The sequence below is a fragment of the Protopterus annectens genome, chromosome 10.part0, assembly GCF_019279795.1.
Source record: "Protopterus annectens isolate FY-2018-M chromosome 10.part0, PAN1.0, whole genome shotgun sequence".
Classification (NCBI taxonomy): domain Eukaryota; kingdom Metazoa; phylum Chordata; order Ceratodontiformes; family Protopteridae; genus Protopterus; species Protopterus annectens.
Window position 1 is genome coordinate 1,506,839,812 of NC_056744.1, and position 22,464 is coordinate 1,506,862,275.

The 22,464-nt window shown below is 38.0% G+C and overlaps 1 protein-coding gene across 1 annotated transcript in view; it reads left to right on the plus strand.

Moving 5' to 3' along the window:
- LOC122813698 (zinc-binding protein A33-like) overlaps positions 1-20,512 on the plus strand; it is a 628,361-nt gene extending 607,849 nt beyond the window's left edge. Inside the window, exon 5 of the mRNA XM_044086152.1 lies at positions 19,983-20,512. Within this exon, the coding sequence (XP_043942087.1) occupies positions 19,983-20,512 (530 nt within the window). The remainder of the gene's footprint in view (positions 1-19,982) is intronic.
- Positions 20,513-22,464: the final 1,952 nt, after the last annotated feature.

Genomic DNA, 22,464 nt, shown 5'->3' on the forward strand with positions numbered 1-22,464 from the left:
CTGCCAATGAAGTCTTTCAACGTGCAATGGAGTAATTTTTTTTCTGGCTATCCACGTGCTATTATAATAGGTGATATTCTAGTATTAGGCAATGGTAAAGTCAAACATGATAGAAACCTCAGGAAAGTTCTGGAACAAGCTCGTTAAATGAATCTTAAACTGAATCCTCAGAAATGTAAATTTGGGCTACTGGAAGTTACTTATGTTGGTCATTTGTGTACCAGTTCAGGCTTATGATCAGATCCTTCCAAGCAAACTACCATTTTTGAGATGCCAACTCCAGACAATATCCAAGCCTTACAACATTTTCTTGACATGGTCAACTGTTTGGGCAAGTTCATTCAAGACTTTAGAGAACTATCACCACTGCTAAGAGAGCTGACATGTAAGAATGTAATTTGGTCCTGGTTGGAAAAACACCAAAGAGCATTTGATGTCCTGAAACAGAAAATAGCCAGTCGACCAACTTTAAGATACGATGATGTTCACAAACCAGTAACTCTTTTCTGAGATGCTTCAAAGTTTGGTCTTGGTGCAGTCATTCTTCAAGAGGGTAGACCAGTAGCCTATGCACTGAGAACTCTAACCCAAACTGAGATGCAGTATGTGCAAATTGAGAAGTAACTCTTGGCAATTGTGTTTGCAAGTTCAAAGTTCCATGACTGTATTTACAGTTGACCTATCCAAATAAAGACTAATCACCGATACCTAGTTACTATTTTAAAGAAGCCAATGCACACAGCTCCTGCAAGACTACACATCTCCTGCAAGACTACAATGCATGATGCTTAAATTGCAAAAGTACAATTTCAAAATAGTCTATACCAAAGGTGAACTTTATCTTCCAGATGCTTTATCCAGATCACCCAGCAATACCACAGAAAGACATGACAAAGAGAACCTTGATTTTGATATCGTGGAAGTGTGACATTTTTCTTCACATGACATGATGAGCATAGAAATTACACAGTGTCAGATCCAGTTCTTCAAAAGCTCAATCACTTTATCAGTCACTGATGGCCATCAAAGCAATCTTGTTTGCCACCAGATGTACAATCATATTTTCTGTACAGAGACGAGATTTTGATGGAAGATGGTATCATCTTGAAAGGTCCAAAAGTCATTGTTCCAACATCCTTGCAACAAGAGTATATTAAGATTTTGCATTGTGGCTACCCAGGAACTGTTTCTACCAAAAGAAGGGTGAGAGGAATAGTATTTTGGCCTCCTATGTTAAACGATATTGAGAAAGTGCTTTCATCTTGTTCTGTTTGCAGTAGTACTAAACCACACTTGTAAAAAGAACCACTTCAGTTAAGCCAGATCCCTGAACTACCTTGGTCGTCAGTAGCTACAGACATCTTCGAGTGGAATGGTCAACATTATTTGGTATTAGTAGACTCTTATTCAAATTGGTTTGAGATTGACCGACTTTCTAATCTAACTTCCAGTACTGTCATTACTAAGCTGAAGAGACATTTTTCTGTGCATGGAAGTCTGCCCAAGAATATTTCTGACAATGGTGCACAGTTTACAAGTCAGCAGTTCAAGAGATGTGTGGAAACATGGGACTTTGTCCATATTACCAGTAGCCCTGAGTACCCACAGTCAAATGGCGTCACTGAACATGCAGTACAAAGTGCAAAACAGCTGTTAGAGAAATCTAAGCATGACAATACTGATGTTTTTCTAAATTTGCTTAATCTCAGAAACCTTCTCCATGATAACTTACTTGGTTCACGTGATCAGAGACTTATGTTGAGATAAACAAGAGCTATATTATCAATTAGTAAGAATTTGTTAGGTCCAAGTGCTAAAAACAGCAAACCAATAAAAGCTCAACTTCTAAAAAAGCATTTATCCCAGAAGTCTTATTACGACAAAACCAGCAAACCTCTTAGTCCATTGAAAGAAGGAGAGATAGCAAGGATGTAAATTTGCAAAAGTTTTGATCGGACTGGTCAAGTGAAAAGTTTGTGTGAAGAACTGAGATTGTATATTGTAGAATACCAGGTTATGGAATTTAGGTAAGATCAGAAGCATCTTCTACCAGTGTCTGAACCATTGTTGCAGCATCTTGCCTGTGGCACAGGCTATAATTCTCAGAATGACTTGGTCAGTGTTCCTATTCAAGGAAATAGGATCTGTTCCTGTTCCTGATGTTGTCCCTGATGTCCCAGAAAATGTGCATTCTCCAGTGACTCTCCCTGTTAAACCCAAAGCTGATTACTATGTTACGAGGTCAGGTCATATCTCAAGAACTAGTCCCAGACACACGGCAACCTGGACATGATTGTTTTATTTGATTTTTCAGTGCATGACAGAATAGTCAAAGAGGGAGGATGTAGATCTGAGTGTGAGTTACCTTTAAGAAGCTTTCCCAGTCAGTGGGCACATGCATAAAAGTACAGAGCATGTGCAGACAGCAGTGCCATTTTGAGTGAGCAGCCGACATGTAAGCATGTATGAGTGATGTAATTAGTTTATTAGTTTGTTTAAGATTATGTTTCTAATCCTCCATCCTGATGTGTTTGTATGCAGTAAACTACTTAAATGAACACCCAAGCCTCTTTGTCTTATTGAAGTATACAAGACAAGCGACACAGTAGCAGTTTTATCCCTCTGCACAGTAGGGTTGCTTTAAGGTGAAGAGGAAGTTACGCAGATTTCTGATTACTCTTGTTCTGGATGTAATGAGGGGGGATTTATTTTTCCATACAGTATATATAGGGTTACAGTCAATAAGGACATTTGTTATGACTCTGCTGCAAATGAAATTAGATGGGCTTTGTTATATTCTAGTCAGGAGTATGCCGGGTATGTATTTTAGGATTGCTTCTTGTAAGGTACTGATTAATTTTACATTTGTTTACCGGTAAAGTCCTACTGGATAAAATGTCCTTTTTCAGCAGAGGCTCAAGGAGAAAAGCTCCACATTTATAGATAACCATAAGACACCTATACAACGTACAGATACAATATACATATACAAATATTGATTCAATCTTAGATACAAGTACAAAATGAAAATACATGTTATACATTTCACTGATACAATCATATAGTCTAAATGGGATACAAAGAATAACCATACAGTGACTGTAGGTAGAAAACAAGCAGGGACAGGTTGGAAAGATTGGGATCTAGTGTGAGCACTGTGTGAGGCTGGGTAGGGGAAGAACAATTATTGTTTGTGAGGGCTGGTACAGATTAAATGAAGTTTCTGTTAAATTGTGAAGCTATGTTGTCTTTAGTATCAGTGAGTGCTGGGGAGGGAGTACTAGTTTGTCTTGGCTGTAGGATTTTAGTGATGGCAGCCCAGAATTTTTGTGTTTTTTTTTTTGATAGGACACTGCTATAGTAACTTATTTTGTCCTGTCTAATATGTTTTTTGCTTTATTTCATAGTTATAGATATGTCTGTTTGTTAGTTGTAGTTCTGTCATTGAGACATTTCTTCCAGGCCTTATCTCTAGTTTTAACAGAGATCTTGTTTCTTTGGTTAGCCAGGGAGCATAATTGAATTTTATCCTTATTGTTCTAGGTGGGGGGACCAAGATGTTTAGGATATTGAGGAAGGCTGAGTTAAAGTATTCAATTGCAGTATCTAAAGGGAGATCATTGAGTGGTGCCCAGTTGCATTTTTTTAAACTAGTTATGAAGTCTTGAGGGATACATTTTTTCTTATCTCAGATTTGGTGGTAGGTTGTAAGTTTGTATGGATTTATTCGGTGTCAGAGAATGCAAGTTGGAATATTGTCATTAAGGCTGTCTGGGAGACAGCAAGAGTGTAGGGATAAATTTGGCCTGTTTGTAAGGCTCCACTTTTGGACTGAATGTTTATTTGATGTTTTGTCTGCTCTAGTATGTTTGGATTGCTTGTGAGAAACCATGTAGGTTAATGTGGTGATAAGGATTTTGAGAGTTGCAGGAGAGACAGTACATATTAAAGTCACCCATTATAATTGTTTTCTGAGGGAGGGATGTTGCTGTCCAATTTAGATGTAGTCTAGAGTAGTCTGATTGTCCCAAGGTGGGATGTAGTCTCCCACTACGTTCACATGTGTCTTTGGATTCATTGTTAATTTAGTAAACAGTATTTTGGTGGTGTTAACATTTGGGAGTTTGTAAATTGAAATTGTTTTTGTATAGAAAGGTGATACTACCACCTCTTGCCTGTTGTCTATCTAGCATATGTATTTTGTATCCAGGGGGGAGTATTTCTTTGTTAGAGATGTCTGGTTTTATCCAGGTTTCTGTTATAAGAGCTATATCTGGAGTATATAGAGCAAGGGTGGCATACAAATCTTGAATTTTGTTCATGATGCTCCTGTGGTTTATATTAAGTATGTAGTAATTCTTTGATTAAACAAGAGCAGCAATGTTAAATTCAGGGAGGGATTCAGTTTATGTTGACTAGTAAATCTTAAATCATCTACAAGAATTAGCTCAGAGTTTTTCTGGGACTAGTCTAAAACACAAGATGGTGTTGATGAGGATTATTTAAGATAAAGGAATAGGCAGCCAAATTTTAGGTGCTTATTATGTGAAATTGCAACTGTAATATGTACTTTATGCCACTGATATAATTAAGTTAATTCTGTTTTTTGCAGAGGTTATAGAGTTGTTCACCATCACTTTTACCATTATAGCATAAATATATCAGATTAATACATTTAGTTCAGATTTTGAGATATAAGGTTTTAGCTGTACATTTCATGATTATAGTGATATATCCAGGTTTGTAGCTCTTCCATCAAGTGTGGTAATGATCATATGTTTATTTTTATGGTGTTACAAGTTTTGAAAGGTATTTAAGAGGCAGCGATTTAGTGAATAAGATGGAAGTAGCTTAAATGAATTGCATAGCTACTCTGCAGTCTGATAAGACACCAGGGCTTAATGCTTGTGTACTGATAAAACCTGTCTTGAAGGGGAGTAAATTGTTTCATTGAATTGATTGGTTAATATTTGTTAGAGAAGACTACAATTTTGGAATTTTTTTTCTATATTATAATATAGTATTGTCATAAAAGAATGTAATACACTGACTTCTATCATTGTAAAGAAGACATTTTGCTGAACCAATTGCTGTTCACGCATTTTTTAATAGCTTTTACTGTTCAGATGATAGTTAAGTTTGTTTGGCTTATGTTTTTTAATGTGATTTAAGAATATATATATATATATATATATATATATATATATATATATATATATATATATATATATATATATATATATATATATATATATATATATAGATTTCACATTCCACAGCTACTAGATGTTTATCAGGAAAAGACTAAAGTCCTTAAAGTACAGTAATGTGGTTAAAGTCTTAATAGGTCAGGCACTTATGAGTGTAAAATAATACTAAAGGGAATTATGAATACATTTTTATTGGGGTTGACTGATTTTCTTTTATATGCAATATTTTTAGACTAAATCCGTGAGTTCTTACGTTAACATTCATATCCAGAAAGGATTTTGCTTTAACACCTTTAGCAAGCACATTATGGGATACATGCTGAGCAAGTATCATGCACATTTGAAGTGTAGGTGCCTTAAAACTTGTCTGCCTTCATTATCCAGGCCTTTAAAAACACATGAAATGCACAAAAAGTGGGAGGGGGACAACACTTGAAAATCCTGTGAAGAAGAAGAATTGTTCATGTTTTTAATGCTTGATTATTGGATTGATAGATTGGGGCAGGGGTTAAAGGAGAGGGATATTTCTATTTATATTTCATCATTTTTGCTATATTGCCATTTGTGTCAGTGAGTGGAATTCCCATTTATCTGAAAATAGCTTATACATAGCTCAAAAAAGTGAAAAGCACTATGCCTGACTTTCTTAAAACTTGGCTGTGCAGCCATAAAATTACAAAATAGCACAGTAGGACTAGTGCAATGTGGCTCAGGACTAATTAACAGCATACTGGGCGCAACATTGCATGATAGAGGCACACGACACACTTTGTTGCAGTACGCCCAGAGCTCATGTAATGCCATGTGCTGTGTAACAGATCATGTGACTTAATGAAACCACTAGTGTGTGTGTGTAGCTTGAATGCAAATGCACATTCACCTGTGCTTCGATGTGGTGCCACAAATATAGATAAGAGCCTTGATAATGGCTGTGCAGCAAAGCCCCTACTAATTTATTACTATAAATGAGAATGAAGACAGAAAGGAGGGAAGAGAACAACTAGGAATGCAGTGAAAGACATGTGGAAGACAAGACTGGGATGGGGACAGAGAGGAAAGGCTATCTATTTTGTGGGATATATGCCTGCTTTTCTTTTTTGCCAAGGAGAGAATAGGAGTCTGGTAACAAGGGGAAAGTATAAGCATGGGACAGGTTATAAGGAGTGTATCAGGGGCATGCAAACAACACAAAAGACAAAGACACATAGGAGAGACACAGAGAGACAGAGGAGGGACAGTTGGTAGTGGGGAGGAGCTGACCACAAACAGGGTAGGAAGTTGAAGCACAAGGAAGTGGATCACTATGACATGGGACAGGGTATGGTGACAATTGACTACCATGCTTCCCAGTGCTGCACTTAGCCAGAAGTCATTCACCTCTGTGACTACCCTAATGCCTGTACCCAGCCATTGATGGATGACTGGTCAGGACCAGTCAGTAGTGCAACTCAGCTAGTCACACAAGAACATGCTACATGTGACCAAAGTGGGCAACTAGCTCAGAGTCCACATATTATGCACCCCCCCCCATAGGGAGCCTACACTTCCATGCTGGAGACAACCAGGGACCATCTGTGCTGTCTCACTCTGGGTGACATACAGCTGAAGATGAGTCAGGTGATGGCAGTGTAGATGGGCAGTGAAGTCACGGCTGCTACACCACATCCACAGCTGTGGTAATCACTGAATGGAATATGAATGTAATGAGCAAAACAAATCAACAAACAACAGATAGTTGGAAAAATGATAGTGATAAAGAGGGACACTTTAAAGAAAAATATTTAACACTGTGTGGCATAACAGATCCTGGAGGAAAAAAATGCCATTAAGTATGCAGAGTTAGAAAAATGCAATACATCTCTCAGATCACAGTGTAGTACAGCAGGCAGTGTGCTACAAAGGGCAAGAATGTATGATGTCTAATCTCCCCATGTGTATGTCATATGAATAGTTCATAGTTTACAAAGAGTGACTATATGGGTCACAGAAGTTAGCTAGAGAATTCCCCTGGTGCCACATGTTGCGTACAGTGGAGTTACAATCAGGTGTCAGAAGTAGCCTACTGATCAGGTTGCTGTCTAGCTCAATGGTGGCTTTGCCTCAGGAACACAAGAAAAAAGACAAAAACATGCCATAGACAGGGGTCACAGGTATGAAGTGGTGGTAATACAACATGATGTAGGAAATACAGCATTACAATGACAAACAGCAGCCTATCAGATACATGGCAAGGTTATGCCGAATACAGCTGGTATTGTCAGGGGGCTTTGAATGGACAGGGGAAAAATTATGCTGGGCAGACAGATACGTGCATCATGCATGAACTCCATGAGTTTGGCTATGTTCATGACAATGTAGGAAAGCAAACACTCAGATGCACCATGCCAGTTGATGCTAGGAATGGCTGTGGAATACCCACCATCAGGCCAACTATCATTCCTAAGACACCTGTGGCATTTTCAGAGTTATTATGGCTGGTAGAACAGGTCAGCCTGAACTGCCAAGTTGTGTGCATCAGTAGGCATATAATAGCATTGTGCAGTGTTTAAACTAAATACTACAGGAATGCAAAGTATATACAGTTGTAACATCAGCAGATACCCCAGCAGCTGGCAAGACATTCCATATGATTCCAGTAGATCAAATTGTTGTCATCAATTGAATCTACTGGAATCACATGGAATGAACGGAATCATTTATATTGCATTATGCAACACCTGTTCAGGGTTTTATGTTGGAAAAATGGACAGGGCTCTCAAGTGTAGGATTTATGAGCACCTGTATGAAACAAAAAATAAGAAGGAGACAAATGCTCTTTATAGACATAGTATGGACTGTGTGGGATACACAGGTTTCAAGTTTGGAATTGTGGATGTGGTTAATATGGATGTGGGGGGGGATTGGAAGAATTATCTGTGTATTAATGTGGCAGCTCAGGTTGACTGCCAATTTCCTCGCAGGTTTAAATGACCACTTATCTATTTATCCAGTGTTAAATGAAAAAGCTAACAAAATTACTTAAAATATCTTAAGTATAACATGAAATAACATGCTGCTAGTATTTTATATAATAAGATTATTTATAATTTTAATATATATAATTTTGTTATATATTTAAATATATTTTTATGCCAAATGTTTTGTTACAAAAAAGTAAAAGTTTGATTCAGATGAAATATTTAATTGTAGGATGGTGTTATACTAACAATATATGTATTTTAAATGTATAATATTTTGCAAAAGTTTTTTTAACAGTGTTTTGAATTATTTATTTCTTTTTAAAGAGTATTTGAGTTAACTGATTTATTATTTCATTGGTGTGTTGATTAATTGCTTATATAGATAGAGAGTATTTAAATGTTCAGTGAAAATGGTCTGTTTGTTCTGATGAACTCAAACTTTTGATGAAAGCATTCAACATAATGAATTTTGTATTTTATATTGTTTTTTTATTATATTAAATGAAGTATTCCTTCTGGTGTGTTTCTTTTTGGTTTTAATTATGGGTCTATAGCAGATAATCGAAGTTTCACAACTTCGAGCACCATATGGTCGACCCCATATGATTGAAGTACTGCATCGAATATCTGATAAAAAAAAAAAGAAAAAGAAAAAAAAAAGTAACTGCTTTAAGCAAGGGGGCAAGCAACCCTGCACCCCCGCTACTTAAATATACCAACTCCGAGATCGCACTTTAATGGAGTATAGTGCGGAAAGGGAACATTTCCCCTTTGCTACGCTGTAGCACGATCTCAGAGTTGGTATATTTAAGTAGAGGGAGGTGTGGGAGTGCAGGGGGGCTTGCACCCCTTCTTAAACCCTTTTTCTTTTCTTTCCTTTTGTTTTTTTTTTAATTGTTTGATGTTCTGCAACCTTGATCACTAGTGTTTGATGTCTAGTGATTCGAAGTTTTTTTTCAATTTAATTGTACAGGTTATAGGTCACATTAAAAGTGGGAAATGTTTTGAAATGATTTGTTGTGGTCTCAGTTTTATATAACAAAAACCTGGCATTTTAACAGGGGTGTGTACACTTTTTACAAGTGTAACTATGAGATGGAGCATATATAGATCACAATATAAAACTAAGAATTTTAAACTCTACTTAGCTAACAAAATTCTTCCTTGGTTATCCAGAAATCTATTAATAACCTTAACTTTTGAAAAAACAAGTCATAAAAACCACCCCCAACAAGCTTGTTGTTACAAGAATTAATAAAAACTTGTGAAAATGATTTGTAATTATTTAAAATATCATGTCTGTTACTTGCTAAGTGAATTTCTTGTAAGCATGCAATGCCTGGTTCTACTTCATCCAAAATATTTAAAACCTTTTTCTTCAGGTGGTAATTCCAACCATTACTATAAGTGATGTCATTTTCATCTTTTTATATAATTTCTCTTTCTTTTATTAAAATCGTTGAATAATTAAGCCTGATTGAGTGTTTCTGAGACCTGGGTAACCCAACAGCCCTTGGACTAAAGGCCACAGCTACTTTTATTGTATGTTACAAACAGATTATTTGTTAGCTTAATTATTACTAAATATCTGACCCCAGCACCTCCAAGGTGCACAACTTCTCCTGCCATATCTGCCAGCAGCCATACCCCCCTGGTTTAACTATCTTTTGTTTCTACCTTTTGCCCCCTACTACCACAGCTACCCTACTGCCTTGTTACACCATTCTTTCCACTACCCTACTTCACCTTAATATTGCACTGCTTCCATCTCTTTATAGCTGTTTTAGATTTGGCCACTAGATGGCACTCATCATACACCTGTAATCTCATTTCTTTTGCTACCCCACCACCCTCCGTGAGGCTTATAAGCTTGTGGCACTCTTTCTTTCTGATGACAAAGCCCTCTTAACCCTGCTACCCATTCTCCTTCCTAGTTCTTATACAGCTCGCTACCTAACTCGCTCCTCTACTCTCCCAGGTGTTTCCCCTCTCTCTCTATGTCCTCCTCTTCTGACTCTCACCTTGGCTACTCTGTTACTGTCTCTAGTGCTTACCTTCCTCCTTACTGATTGTTTCCTCTCACTGCTCCTCTTACTTTGGTCTGCCCCGCTCCGCTCCCCTACCCTACCCCCAAATCCCACCCACCCCCAGGGGTCCTACCTTTATACATACTTAGGCACACCCCCAATTAGCCAACTACCTATAACTATTTTCCTATACATCTACTAATCAACTCCTCACTCCTACAACCACACCCTTTCTCAAAACTAACTCACCCTATCTTTACAAACCGTGCAGTCCTATAATTACTAGCCTCACACTCTATAAAAACATGCCTTTAACCCTTAAATCACTCTTTCCTCTTCTTCTCCTTAACATCCTGCTTTACTACTACACCCTTACCTCCTATGAAAATCACAAGCTTAACCAAACTCCTGCATCAGCCAAACATACTACAACCACACTTCCTCTACCCAACCAAACACATATTAATATACTATCTACCTGTCCCTTCCTCCCCTCTCTACCATAACGTACACCCATAAAAATTCACTTCCTCCAAACGCATCTATCTAATACCATTCAAATACACAAAGGTCCTTCAACCCCACAAACACTTTTACTTATACATGGGGACATCCACCCCAACCCTGGTCCCAATACCCTCCACAATCACATCCCTTCAAACCAAAATGCTAACTATTCTAACCCACCCTTTTCCTCTGACTCCCTCTCTATTGCTCACCTAAATATTCGTAGCATTAACAACAAAGTCACACAACTCCATGCCTTAATTGATTTCTATGCCTTTGATATCCTCTGTCTCACTGAAACCTGGCTTAAACCCAGTACCAAAGACAATGAATTCACTCCCCCAGGCTACAGCACCTTAAGGCAAGATCGTCCAAATAAAAAGGGTGGAGGAGTAGCCCTCCTATACAAATCCCAACTTCAAGTAGCCTTAACTGACTCCTTGCCTCCCACCCCAGCAAATGCTGAAATACTTTGCACCAAACTCCAAGTTAATAAATCCAAGGCTATAAACATAATATGTTCCTACATCCCCCCAGGCAAGAACATCAATACCCTAGAAAATATCCTAAGCTGGATTTCCTGCACCTTTCCCCAGGAAACCATAATCTTAGGTGATTTTAATATTGACTGGAGCTCCTGCATATCCCCAAACCCACCATTCACCTTAATCTCTTTAACTTTCACCAAACCATCAACTCTCCTACTAGAATACATAAATCCACCCACAAACAAACCATTCTAGACTGGATACTGACCAACAACAATCCCCTCCTATAAAACAGGAATACTCCTGACAATATCAGCGACCACCTCCTTACCTTTATCACTAAACAAAAATGCAACAATCCCAAGCTAACTACTTATCGTACCAAATACAATAAAACAGAATTCAATCTAGCATCCTTTCAAAATGAACTCAAAGAATATAACTGGTCAACTCTAAAATACCTCCCAATAGATGAAGCAGTTACCCATTTCAACAATACCTTCCTACAAACTCTAAACCAGCATGCCCCATCCCGTTTAGTCAGAGTCAGCTCCAAAGCAGCTCCATGGCTCTCTGTTACAACTAAACAAACTATGCGAGCTAGAAATAAATTATGGTCTAAATGGAGGTCCACAAAAAACCCAATTGACCATCAAAATTTCAAACATCTGAGAAACAAAACAAAGAAACTTATCATTCTGGATAAAAAAAACTACCACTTTCAATATCAACAAAACCAAAACCAAAACCCAAAAAAATTCTGGTAAGGAATAAATAAACTACTCCATCCAGGCAACACCAAAACACCTACCCCAGCTAGTTTAGCACAAACCCAACCTAACATAATAGCCAACACCTTTAACAACTTCTTCTCTCAAACAGTCACCTCACTTGCAAGCACCATGACTCCCCATCCCTCCAAATTACCCCCACTCTAAACAGTACCCACACGCTAAAGTTTGAGACCGTCTCAACAACCTATATACGAAAACTACTTTCTAAACTAAAACCCTGCACCCCTTCTGCTGACAAACTTCCAGCTGAATATCTACAACTAGCTGCAACCGAAATAGCCTACCCAGTCTCCATCTTAATAAACAGAACTATAACAGAATCCAAAATACCATCCTGCTGGAAAATCTCCCATATTATTCCCCTCCATAAAGGAGGGAACTCCAACGAACTGTCCAATTTTCGACCTATTGCCCTTCTATCTCCTCTATCCAAAATAATGGAACGCTGCATTCACCATCAACTTCTACATTATCTCTTGAATAACAACTTGCTTGTAGACTCTCAACATGGTTTTAGACCGCACCACAGTACTTCTACTGCCCTTCTCTCTTTCACTGACACTATCAATAAAAACCGAAATAACAACCTGTTCTCCTCTGCACTATTCTTGGACCTCTCAAAAGCATTCGATATGGTCAACCATCAACTTCTCCTCGATACCTTAAAATCCCTCTCACTGGATTCACAAGCATTACAGTGGTTCAACTCATACTTGACTAATAGAAAACAAGCAGTCCTTTGGGACAGCCATCTATCCTCTCAACTCCCAATTACTATTGGCGTCCCACAAGGATCCATCCTAGGTCCCCTACTTTTCTCTATTTTCATTAATAACCTGCCCACTTCTCTCCCAACATCCACCTGTATACAATATGCAGATGATTCCACTCTCATCTGCTCTGCTTCTTCCCAGCAGAACTCCACTCTGCTACCCAATTAGTCTTCACTGCAGCAGAAAAATGGTTTCAACATATCTGTCTCCTCCTAAATCCCAAAAAAACCAAACTACTACTCTTTACCCCAACCTGTAAATCCACCCCAATCTCTTTTTCCATAGCATCCTGTAATGGCACTGTCATCAAACCTGACTATTGCACTAAACTGCTAGGCATCACCATAGACAATCAGCTAAATTTTGACTATCACATTGATTTAACTATCAAGACAGTCAATAAAAAGATTGGTGCCCTATACAGACTAAAGCCCTATCTTACTGCTACTTCCCGAGTGGCCCTCGCCCAAACTCACCTTATTTCTACATTAATGTACGCCTCTCCTTCCTTTATCAACATATCTAAAGCTAATCTTCAGAAACTGAATACTGCCTACCACAGTATAGCCAGATTTGCCACTGGCTCTCCATTCCAAACTCACCACTGTCTTAACTTAAAGAAACTAAACTGGCTTGAACTCCCAAACCTAATACTCCTACAACAACTGATCATCACTTTTAAAATTCTACATTACCCCTCCAATATACCCATACTAAATAAACTCATCACACCTTATAAAAATCTCTCGACACTTAGATCAGCCAACAAGCTACTAGTTACTACTTTGAAATCTCATAACAAATCAGGTGATTCCTTATTTGCAAACACTATCGGTTCTTACTGGAATAAACTTCCCACAGAACTGACCTCCCTAAGCTCATGTCACCTTTTCAAAAAACAGATGAAAAATCACCTACTAATTCACTGGCTATGTCCCTGCTCCAATCCCGACTGAGCTCAGCATTTTTATTACTCTCTCCAGTCTGCTACTGTGTAATGTTTCCGCTCCCGTTCTAACTTAGACTGACTTCATCAGCCCCCTTTATTGGACCATCACTCTTTTTCTCTCAAATTTCTGTCTGCCTCCCCTTCTAACCATCTTTTTTTCTGTCTCTTGCTACCTTTAGCTGACCTCCTATAATCCTGCTACCTTTGCGTTTCATCACTATCCTGTTTCCCACCTCTCCTTTTCCAACTGTACACTCCCAACCTTTACTAAGTCCATAATACTTGTACCAAACAGATAATATACTTTTCCCACTTTCTGTCTACCTTATTTTCTGCCTTTTCCTTATCTTTAACTACATAATTACCTGTTAAAATTCCAACCTGCTCTTTTAACACTTTATATTAACAGATTTCTTGCTTTTCCTAATACCTAATTTGTTATCATGACTACTGACTAATGATATTTTTCAACTTGACTAATGATATTTTTTAACTTTACTTTGTATTTTAGATACTGGAGCTTATCTCCTTAGCCCCTTAACTGAACTTTGTTTGTCATCTACTCAGACTAGTCCAGGATAACTGTATATTCATTTGTATTTTGCCTTATTACATTATGTTAGTGTTAATTTAGTAATGTTTTCGTAAACTGTATTGTCTTATTCTGATAGTGGAGCTTTTCTCCTCGGGCCTCTGCTGAAAATGGACATGTATCCAGCCAGACTAGCCCGGTTAACAAATGTAAAATAAAATAAAATAAAATAAAATAAAATAAAATTAACCTATGCTTCCTGGAAGTGACCCCCCCCCCAGTAAAACAGAGAAGAGTCAATGTCACATTTGAATATCCAATGTAAGCCACCAAGTTACCTACTTGTCCTATTTTGGAAGAAGCTCCCACTGTCCATTAGAAAAATAAATCAGTGTCATGAATTTAAGAATGCCTAAAACATCATCTAAATACCATTTGGACTTACCCCTATATTAACCATCCCTGAATGGCAAACCCAATTCCCCTTCCCTCCCCTCCTACCCAAACTATCCCTGCTTTTCTTTCCTTCCCTCCTTCCTCCTCTCTACTGTAGTCCAACTCTGTCCTCACTTTCATGCCTCTGTCCTCTTACTTTCTTATTTCTGTACTCTTTCCCCTGTATAAAGACTATTCTGGCATACCTGCCCTTTATCCTCTTCTGAATTTACTCACCATCCATTATTTTTTTCCTAACAATCTTTCCTCTGTCTTACTCTTCATTTATTTTATATTTCAATTGCTTTCAAGTACTGAGGTGCAAAAATGTTCCTTATTCCTTAAATTTTTCCATTTATTGTACCAGATTACTTGCTAATGTTATTACTATACAAATGTAAATTTTGTTAATAGTCATTGACTAGAATGTTTGCTTTGCTTTGTATTTGTACACTATTGTATAACTGAATGCTATTGCATTATTTTATACTGTTGCTAACTTGTATTTTTGTAAGTAGAGCTTTTCCCCCCAGGCCTCCACTGAAAAAGGACCTTGGCTAATTTGGACTATCCCAGTCAACAAATGTCAAATAAATAAATAAATAAGCCACCAACTAAGGCAATAACTTAATTGCAACCATTTCTTTCATTATCTCTTAAAGAAAACTTTTTTGGGTGGGATCTTTGTGGGATAACACAACACTTGTTGATTAATCAAATCTGGTGGAGATACCCTTCTGTCATAAACAATGTCTCAGGTTGTGATGAGTGTATCCTGCTGCATCTGACTAATTCCAACATGTTGTGTAATATTTCACAGATGACAGATACCTTGCTGCAGATTACCACCCCATACAGGATAGTGATACCAGTAACATCTGCACAGCAAAAGTGACCTTCATCAATCCAAGTGCACATTCAATGAAAGTGCAGGGTTGTAGATTTTGAGCCATGGTCAGTGGACTGTATATCAGCCATAGCTCCAGAACTTATCGGGTCTATACTATAACATTGAAGTCTTAAAACTTTGAATGTTATAATATCAAACCATTTTGATCAAAAGACTATAACATCGAACAGCCAGAATAGCAAATTTTTTCCCAGGGAAAAGATTTGCTGTTCCGACAAACATACACACAACACAAGTACACCAAAATAAATAATCCGCACACATACACTTCGCAAAACCCTACACTAAACCATACATACACCACTAGCTATCCACTTACCTTAACCCAACCCTAACCCTAAGGTCCTTAACTACCGCACACTCACCTTACCTGCTCCCTAACCCTAAGGTCCCTAACTATTGCACACTCATCTTATCCGCTCCCTAACCCTAAAGTCCCTAACTATCACACACTCACCTTACCCACTCCCTAACCCTAAAGTCCCTATCGCACACTCACCTTACCCGCTGTCTAACCCTAAGGTCCCTATCGCACACTCAACTTAACCCGATCTGTTCACACACTTACCTTAACCCAGTCCGTAACTTTCACTCCACATTTGAGGAAATAGTGAAGCTGCAGAAACGGCCCACTGAATACTTTCCCTAGGAAAGTATTCGATATTCTGCACCTTTGCTGTTTTCAGCATTCGGTGCATAGTGTTCGATATTATAACATTCTAAGTTTTCAGACTTCGATGTTATAATATAGACCCGGCTTACCTGGCATTACCAATGAGATATCTGTGAGGGAAGTCAACCCACATTAATGACTAACGTAAGTCATATGTGTGCCAGTTGTGGGAATTGTGGGTATTACCTGGGTAGTACACTGACACATTCTATTCTATATCCTCTTGGTGGGAGACCGCCTGGCACCTGATGCAGTAGAATCCATTATGGTTGATATATCATTGTCACTGTGTCTTAGGTCGGGCTTTAATGGTGATGTGGGTGCAGTTAATTGCATCAAGTAACTCAGTAAAATCAGCACTGCCATCTGCAAGTCCCTGCTTACTTTTACCAAGGGAAACAGAACTTGTGAGAGGTTTTAGATGCACGGCTAGTGGCTGGACTTAAAAAGACCCCAGTAGTCATAAGCCTAGTACACATCTATGAACCTATGAACCATATGCTGCAATGTGGCATCAAGAAAGTGGTGTAGTATCCATGATGCAGATGCCTGGGTCTTGCTCACCATGTCCCAGTTAGTAACTGGAAAGTCCCTGTTGCAGGGATCGTTAGTGATACACATGCCTTGGTAGCCATAGGATCAGTGTTCTATGGATCCTATGTGCTGGGATGTGAGGTTGGCACATATATACCAGCTCCTATATGGTGTCTCTGTCCATGAGGTTGACCATTATGTACCTGTCATAAAGGTGATGGTATGTTAGATGCTATCAGGCCATTTGGTGACATGGAAAGAGGTGATGCTCACTATCATGCTACAGGATTCAAGAATGGACTCTACTGTGTAGATTTCAGCTAATCCTGTTGCCACCCTTAACACTGTAGCATGGTCTCAGTTACTCTTCACCAGAAAATTATGGTATACAGCTCCAGTGGTGGCCATGTCACACCACCCATTTTTTATATACGTTTAAATTGCTCTGTCATGTTTATCCTCATTTTCATTTGCAATTATTATCATCATCGTAATGTTGCTCCATTCTATCTCATCATATACTAATTTGCATAACATGTCAACCATACATATTTTGTTCTTGTGTAACCTTGTTACCTATGTCTGTGAATTGACCATATCCTGAATGTTGCCACTCATCACACAATTTCATCTTAAGCATTGCACTATTTGTTTTGGAATCCCAGCCTGTATTTGTGAAGCACATGTAAACAAACTTGCAGCCCTAACACTGGAATATACTAGAAAAAAACTTTAATACAGAAAGTTTACTGACCACGTTCCTTTGAGAAAGTTCACATTTTTAGAAACTAATACAATCTCTTATGGAGACACTACACACACCCCAAAAGAAAAAAGAGAATTCCCTTATAGAGTGAGTGAGTAAATGACATCAGTTTGACACATTACATGGATTTACTCAGTGAGACAGCAACTGACACATTACATGGATACAGTGGGTGAGTCAGTAACTTTCTTATTACATGGATAGACTCAGTGAGTCTGTACCTGTCATACTACATGGATAGAGTTGGTGTCAGTAACTGACACATTACATGGATGGACTCAGAGTTTGCACTGACACAATACACGAAGAGACTGGGTGAGTCAGCAACTGACACATTATATGGATAGAGTGAAGGTGTCAGTAATTTGGTCATTTTACAGGGATAGGCTGATGAGTCAGTAACTGATGTGTTACATAGACAGATTGTATCAGTCAGTAACTGAAGCACTGCATGGATAGAATGAATGTGTCAATAATTTACACATTACATGGACTGAAGTGGTAAGTCAGTAATTGACATATTGCATGGAGAAACTCCATAACTCATAGCTAACATATTGCATATATAGATGCAGTGAATCAGAAAGTAATTAATTTCATGGACAGGCTCAGTGAAGCATAACTGACACATTACATGGATAGAAGTGGTGAGTCAATAATTGACATATTACACGGGCAGATTCAGTGAGTCATAATGAACACATTACATGTATAAATGTAGTGAGTCACTAAGTGATATATTACACGGATAGAACTGGTGGGTCATAACTGTAGCATTACATGTATAGATGTAGTGAATCAACAAATGATATACATGGATAAACGTAGTGAAACATAACTGACACATTACAGGGATAGAAGTGGTAAGTCTGTAACTGACATTACATGGATAGACTCGGTGAGTTATAAATTACACATTATATGTATAGATGCAGTGAATTAGTAAGTGATATACTACAGGGACAGATTCTCTGAGTCATAACTGACACGTTACATGTGTACACATAGTGAATTAGTAAGTAACATATTACATGGCTAGATGTAGTGAATCAGTAAGTGATATACATGGCTAGACTTAGTGAGACATAATTGACACATTAAATGGATAGAAGTTGTGAGCCAGTAATTGACATATTATGTGGACAGACACTGGGAATCATAAATGGATTGACTCAGTGAGTCATAACTGGCACATTACATGGATAGATGTAGCAAATCAACAAGTGACACATTACATGGATAGACACAGTGAGTCAAAATTGACACATTACATGGATAGAAGTGGTGAGTCAGTAAATGATATATTATATGTGTTGACTTGGTGAGTCATAACAAACACATTAGATTTATAAATGTAGTGAATCACTAAGCGACACATTACATGGATAGACTTGGTAAGTCATAACTGTGGCATTACATGTATAGATGTAGTGAATCAGTAAATGATATACATGGATGGACAGTGAGATATAACTGACACATTATGTGGATAGACGTGAGTCTGTAATTGACATATTACATGGATAGACTCTGTAAGTCATAAATGATCCATTACATGTACAGATGCAGTGAATTAGAAAGTGATACATTACGTAGACTCTATGAGTGAAAGCTGACACATTACATGTGTAGACAAAGTGAATTAGTAAGTGATACATTACATGGATATATTCGATGAATCGTAACTGACATGTTACATGGATAGACTAGGTGAGGCATTAACTGACAAATTACATAAACAGATTTAGCAAGTCATTTTCTGACACATTACATGAATAGACTTGTAAGAAATTGCCAAACTCCTTCTTAACCAAGAGTTAATTTGGCACATTACACAGATAAACTGTATACCCCACCAGTACAATAGAAAAGACATTATGTCTCTGAGCTGATGGTGGATGCAGTCTTTTTCTCCATTGAATGCAGTCTTTTTCTCCATTGAACAAATTGAGATATGAATGTTGCCTCTGATATTCAAAATATGCTGACTCCTAACAGTTCATTAGTGATGGACACAGAATGATGGAAAGAAGTATTAAGTGGCCATTAACAGTTACTGACTCACCCATATCAATGCAATTGATCTGACCCACTTCAGTGATGGTTTGAGAAATTACGGTTTCATTGAATACTACTCAGCCTGGCTGGTGTCATTTATTGTAAGTAATTTTTCATATGTTTGTATTTTGCGTATGTAAATAGTTTGCCATGCATTCATTTTTATTTGATTCATTTGCTGGGCACTTTTGCAGAATGGCACAAGTTAATTAGGGATCTTACCACTGACAAGTGTTTGCAGAAATGCAGTTTTGTATAGTACACTTAATAATTAATATCATATTACATATGGTATTCATGACATTTATAAGGTTCTCCACTTTCTTGATGACAAACTTTGTGACTCAAACTGTTTTATTTTCACAGGCTTGTCTCATCTGACCCTGGACCCTAACACAGCACATCCTAAACTTATCTTATCTGAGGACCTGACCAGTGTGAGACGTGGTGACATTAGACAGAAGCTCCCTGACAACCCTGAGAGATTTGATACCTGTGTCTGTGTGCTGGGATCTGAGGGATTCACAACAGGGAGGCACTACTGGGAAGTGGGTGTGGGGAACAAGACACAGTGGGATGTGGGTGTCACAACAGAGTCCAGCAACAGAAAGGGGAGCATCACAGCGTGCCCTGAGAATGGATACTGGGTTCTGATGCTGAGGAATGAGAATGAGTACAAGGCATGTGACTCAACATTAAAGTGTCTAATCTTCACCGTGAAACCCCACAGGATCGGTGTGTACCTGGACTATGAGGGGGGACAGGTGTCATTATATAATGCTGATGACATGTCCCATATTTACACCTACACTGACTCCTTCACTGAGAGGCTGTATCCTTTCTTCTACATTTCTCATGATGATGAGCCACTAAAGTTGTTTTACCTGAAATTATAATAAGTAATTGCACACATTTAAAGTTATCAGCATGGGAACTGCTACAATATCTTACTGACTTTACAGTACATTTTTAGACATTGTATACAAAAGAAAAATAATTTATTATTGTAGATCTGTTTGAATAACAGTATTCACATTCTAGAAGTTAAGATAAGATCAGTGCCCCACTGTAAGTTCACAACTTGATACTGCAAATCACCCCAAAACTCGGAAACCTTAAATGTTATTAAGCACAATTAATAGTGCTATCTAAAGTCTTAGCTTCCTTTTTAGGCTGTATCTTCTGTGTCTGCCTTACATTGTTTAATAAACCACTTGTCGCTATTATCCTACATGTAAATAATTGTATGCAACTTAGGATTTGCAACTGTCCTTCTCTTTTAGTTCTTATCTGCCCCTTTTTAAAATGTTTTATTAATTTTTATTGACCCCCTTTGAGACCGTTGGTCTGCTATACCTTGTCCCTACCATATCTTGCTGCAAACACAAACGCTTATGCTAAGCAGGAAAGGTGTATACTGCTGCTAGCTGAATCACATAATATGTTTCTGACTTAAGTAAGCTGCACACATAATATTTCTAACCTTGTTGTTGTTATGTCTTTCAGCTTTTCCTGGTTAGGGGTCGCCAGAGTGGAACTCCGGTCCGCTAATGATTGGCAGAAGATTTTTACGTGCTGAGTTGCCAGCCCTGAAGCACAACCTTCAACGAAGGATGCCACTTCACGCATGTCTCCACATAGAAGACACTTTAGCTAAGAGATGAATGAACAACGTCTTGCTGTGACACTAATTACACTAAATGTACTAAGAGGCCTATTTCTCTTCTGCCGTATGTGTTTTCCCTACATCTAGCATTTGCCACTGTCGTCAACTAATTTAGTCAGTTTAATCTTTAAGGTTTCTTTAATAAATGTCCTCTGATGGCTGGAAACCATGTATCTGCCTGTTTGTTAGCTCTAAACCTCTGTCGCTAATGCTGAGCCAAGTGATGTTTAGACCATGGTTTGGTCCCTGTATCATGCCTTTCAGTAGTTGGTCATCTACCCTTCCCATGTGTTTTATGATAAAAGCTTAAGGACTCCCCTGTAGACCTTTTTGATGCATCTTTTCACCACACTCTGGTCTGCTTCTTCCTGTCTCTCTCTCGTAGTGTTTCTCTAGCACTGACATGTCCTACTATTTTCTAGCTACCACCAATTTACTAACTTGACCACAGATCCTAACTTCAATTTATGCATTATCTGCCCAATCTGAACGGCATGTCTTCAATTTATGCATTATCTGCCCAATGTGAACTGCATGTTCATTTGTACATTTGAATATATATGAGTATATATATATATATATATATATATATATATATATATATATATATATATATATATATAAATATATATATATAGATATATATATATATATATATAGATAGATATGTGTGTGTATGATCTCACTGTTTTTCAGTAAAAATGTTATTTTAGTGATAGTTTACCTGTTGCTTTGGTGCATTACTTTAACTTAATATCTGCTGTGTGTGACTTGACTACCTGCTACCCTAAATGCATTACTGTTACTTAATGGCAAATAATCTGTTGTTTAAGTGAGCAATTAACTGATTCTTTGTGACTTGGACCATTTCCTGCAATGTTTTAACCTATTTTGTTAGTTGTGTATATTGTCTCACTCCTTCTGTGTCCTCACTGCCCTCTCCACACTAATCCCACACCTCTGCCCCCTACCACCACTCATATCCACACTCACCCTATCCTACCCCACACTCACTACAACTGTCCCCTACTCAGTCACTCTTCTGGTCCCTATTCCCATTGCCCCTTGCAACTCACTTGTCTTATTTTTATGTTTTTCAGGTTTACTTAATTGCTACCTGTGTTTCCCTGACTCTACTTCAGGCCCAAACTCACTGGAAAACCACCTTCTGCCAAACATCTG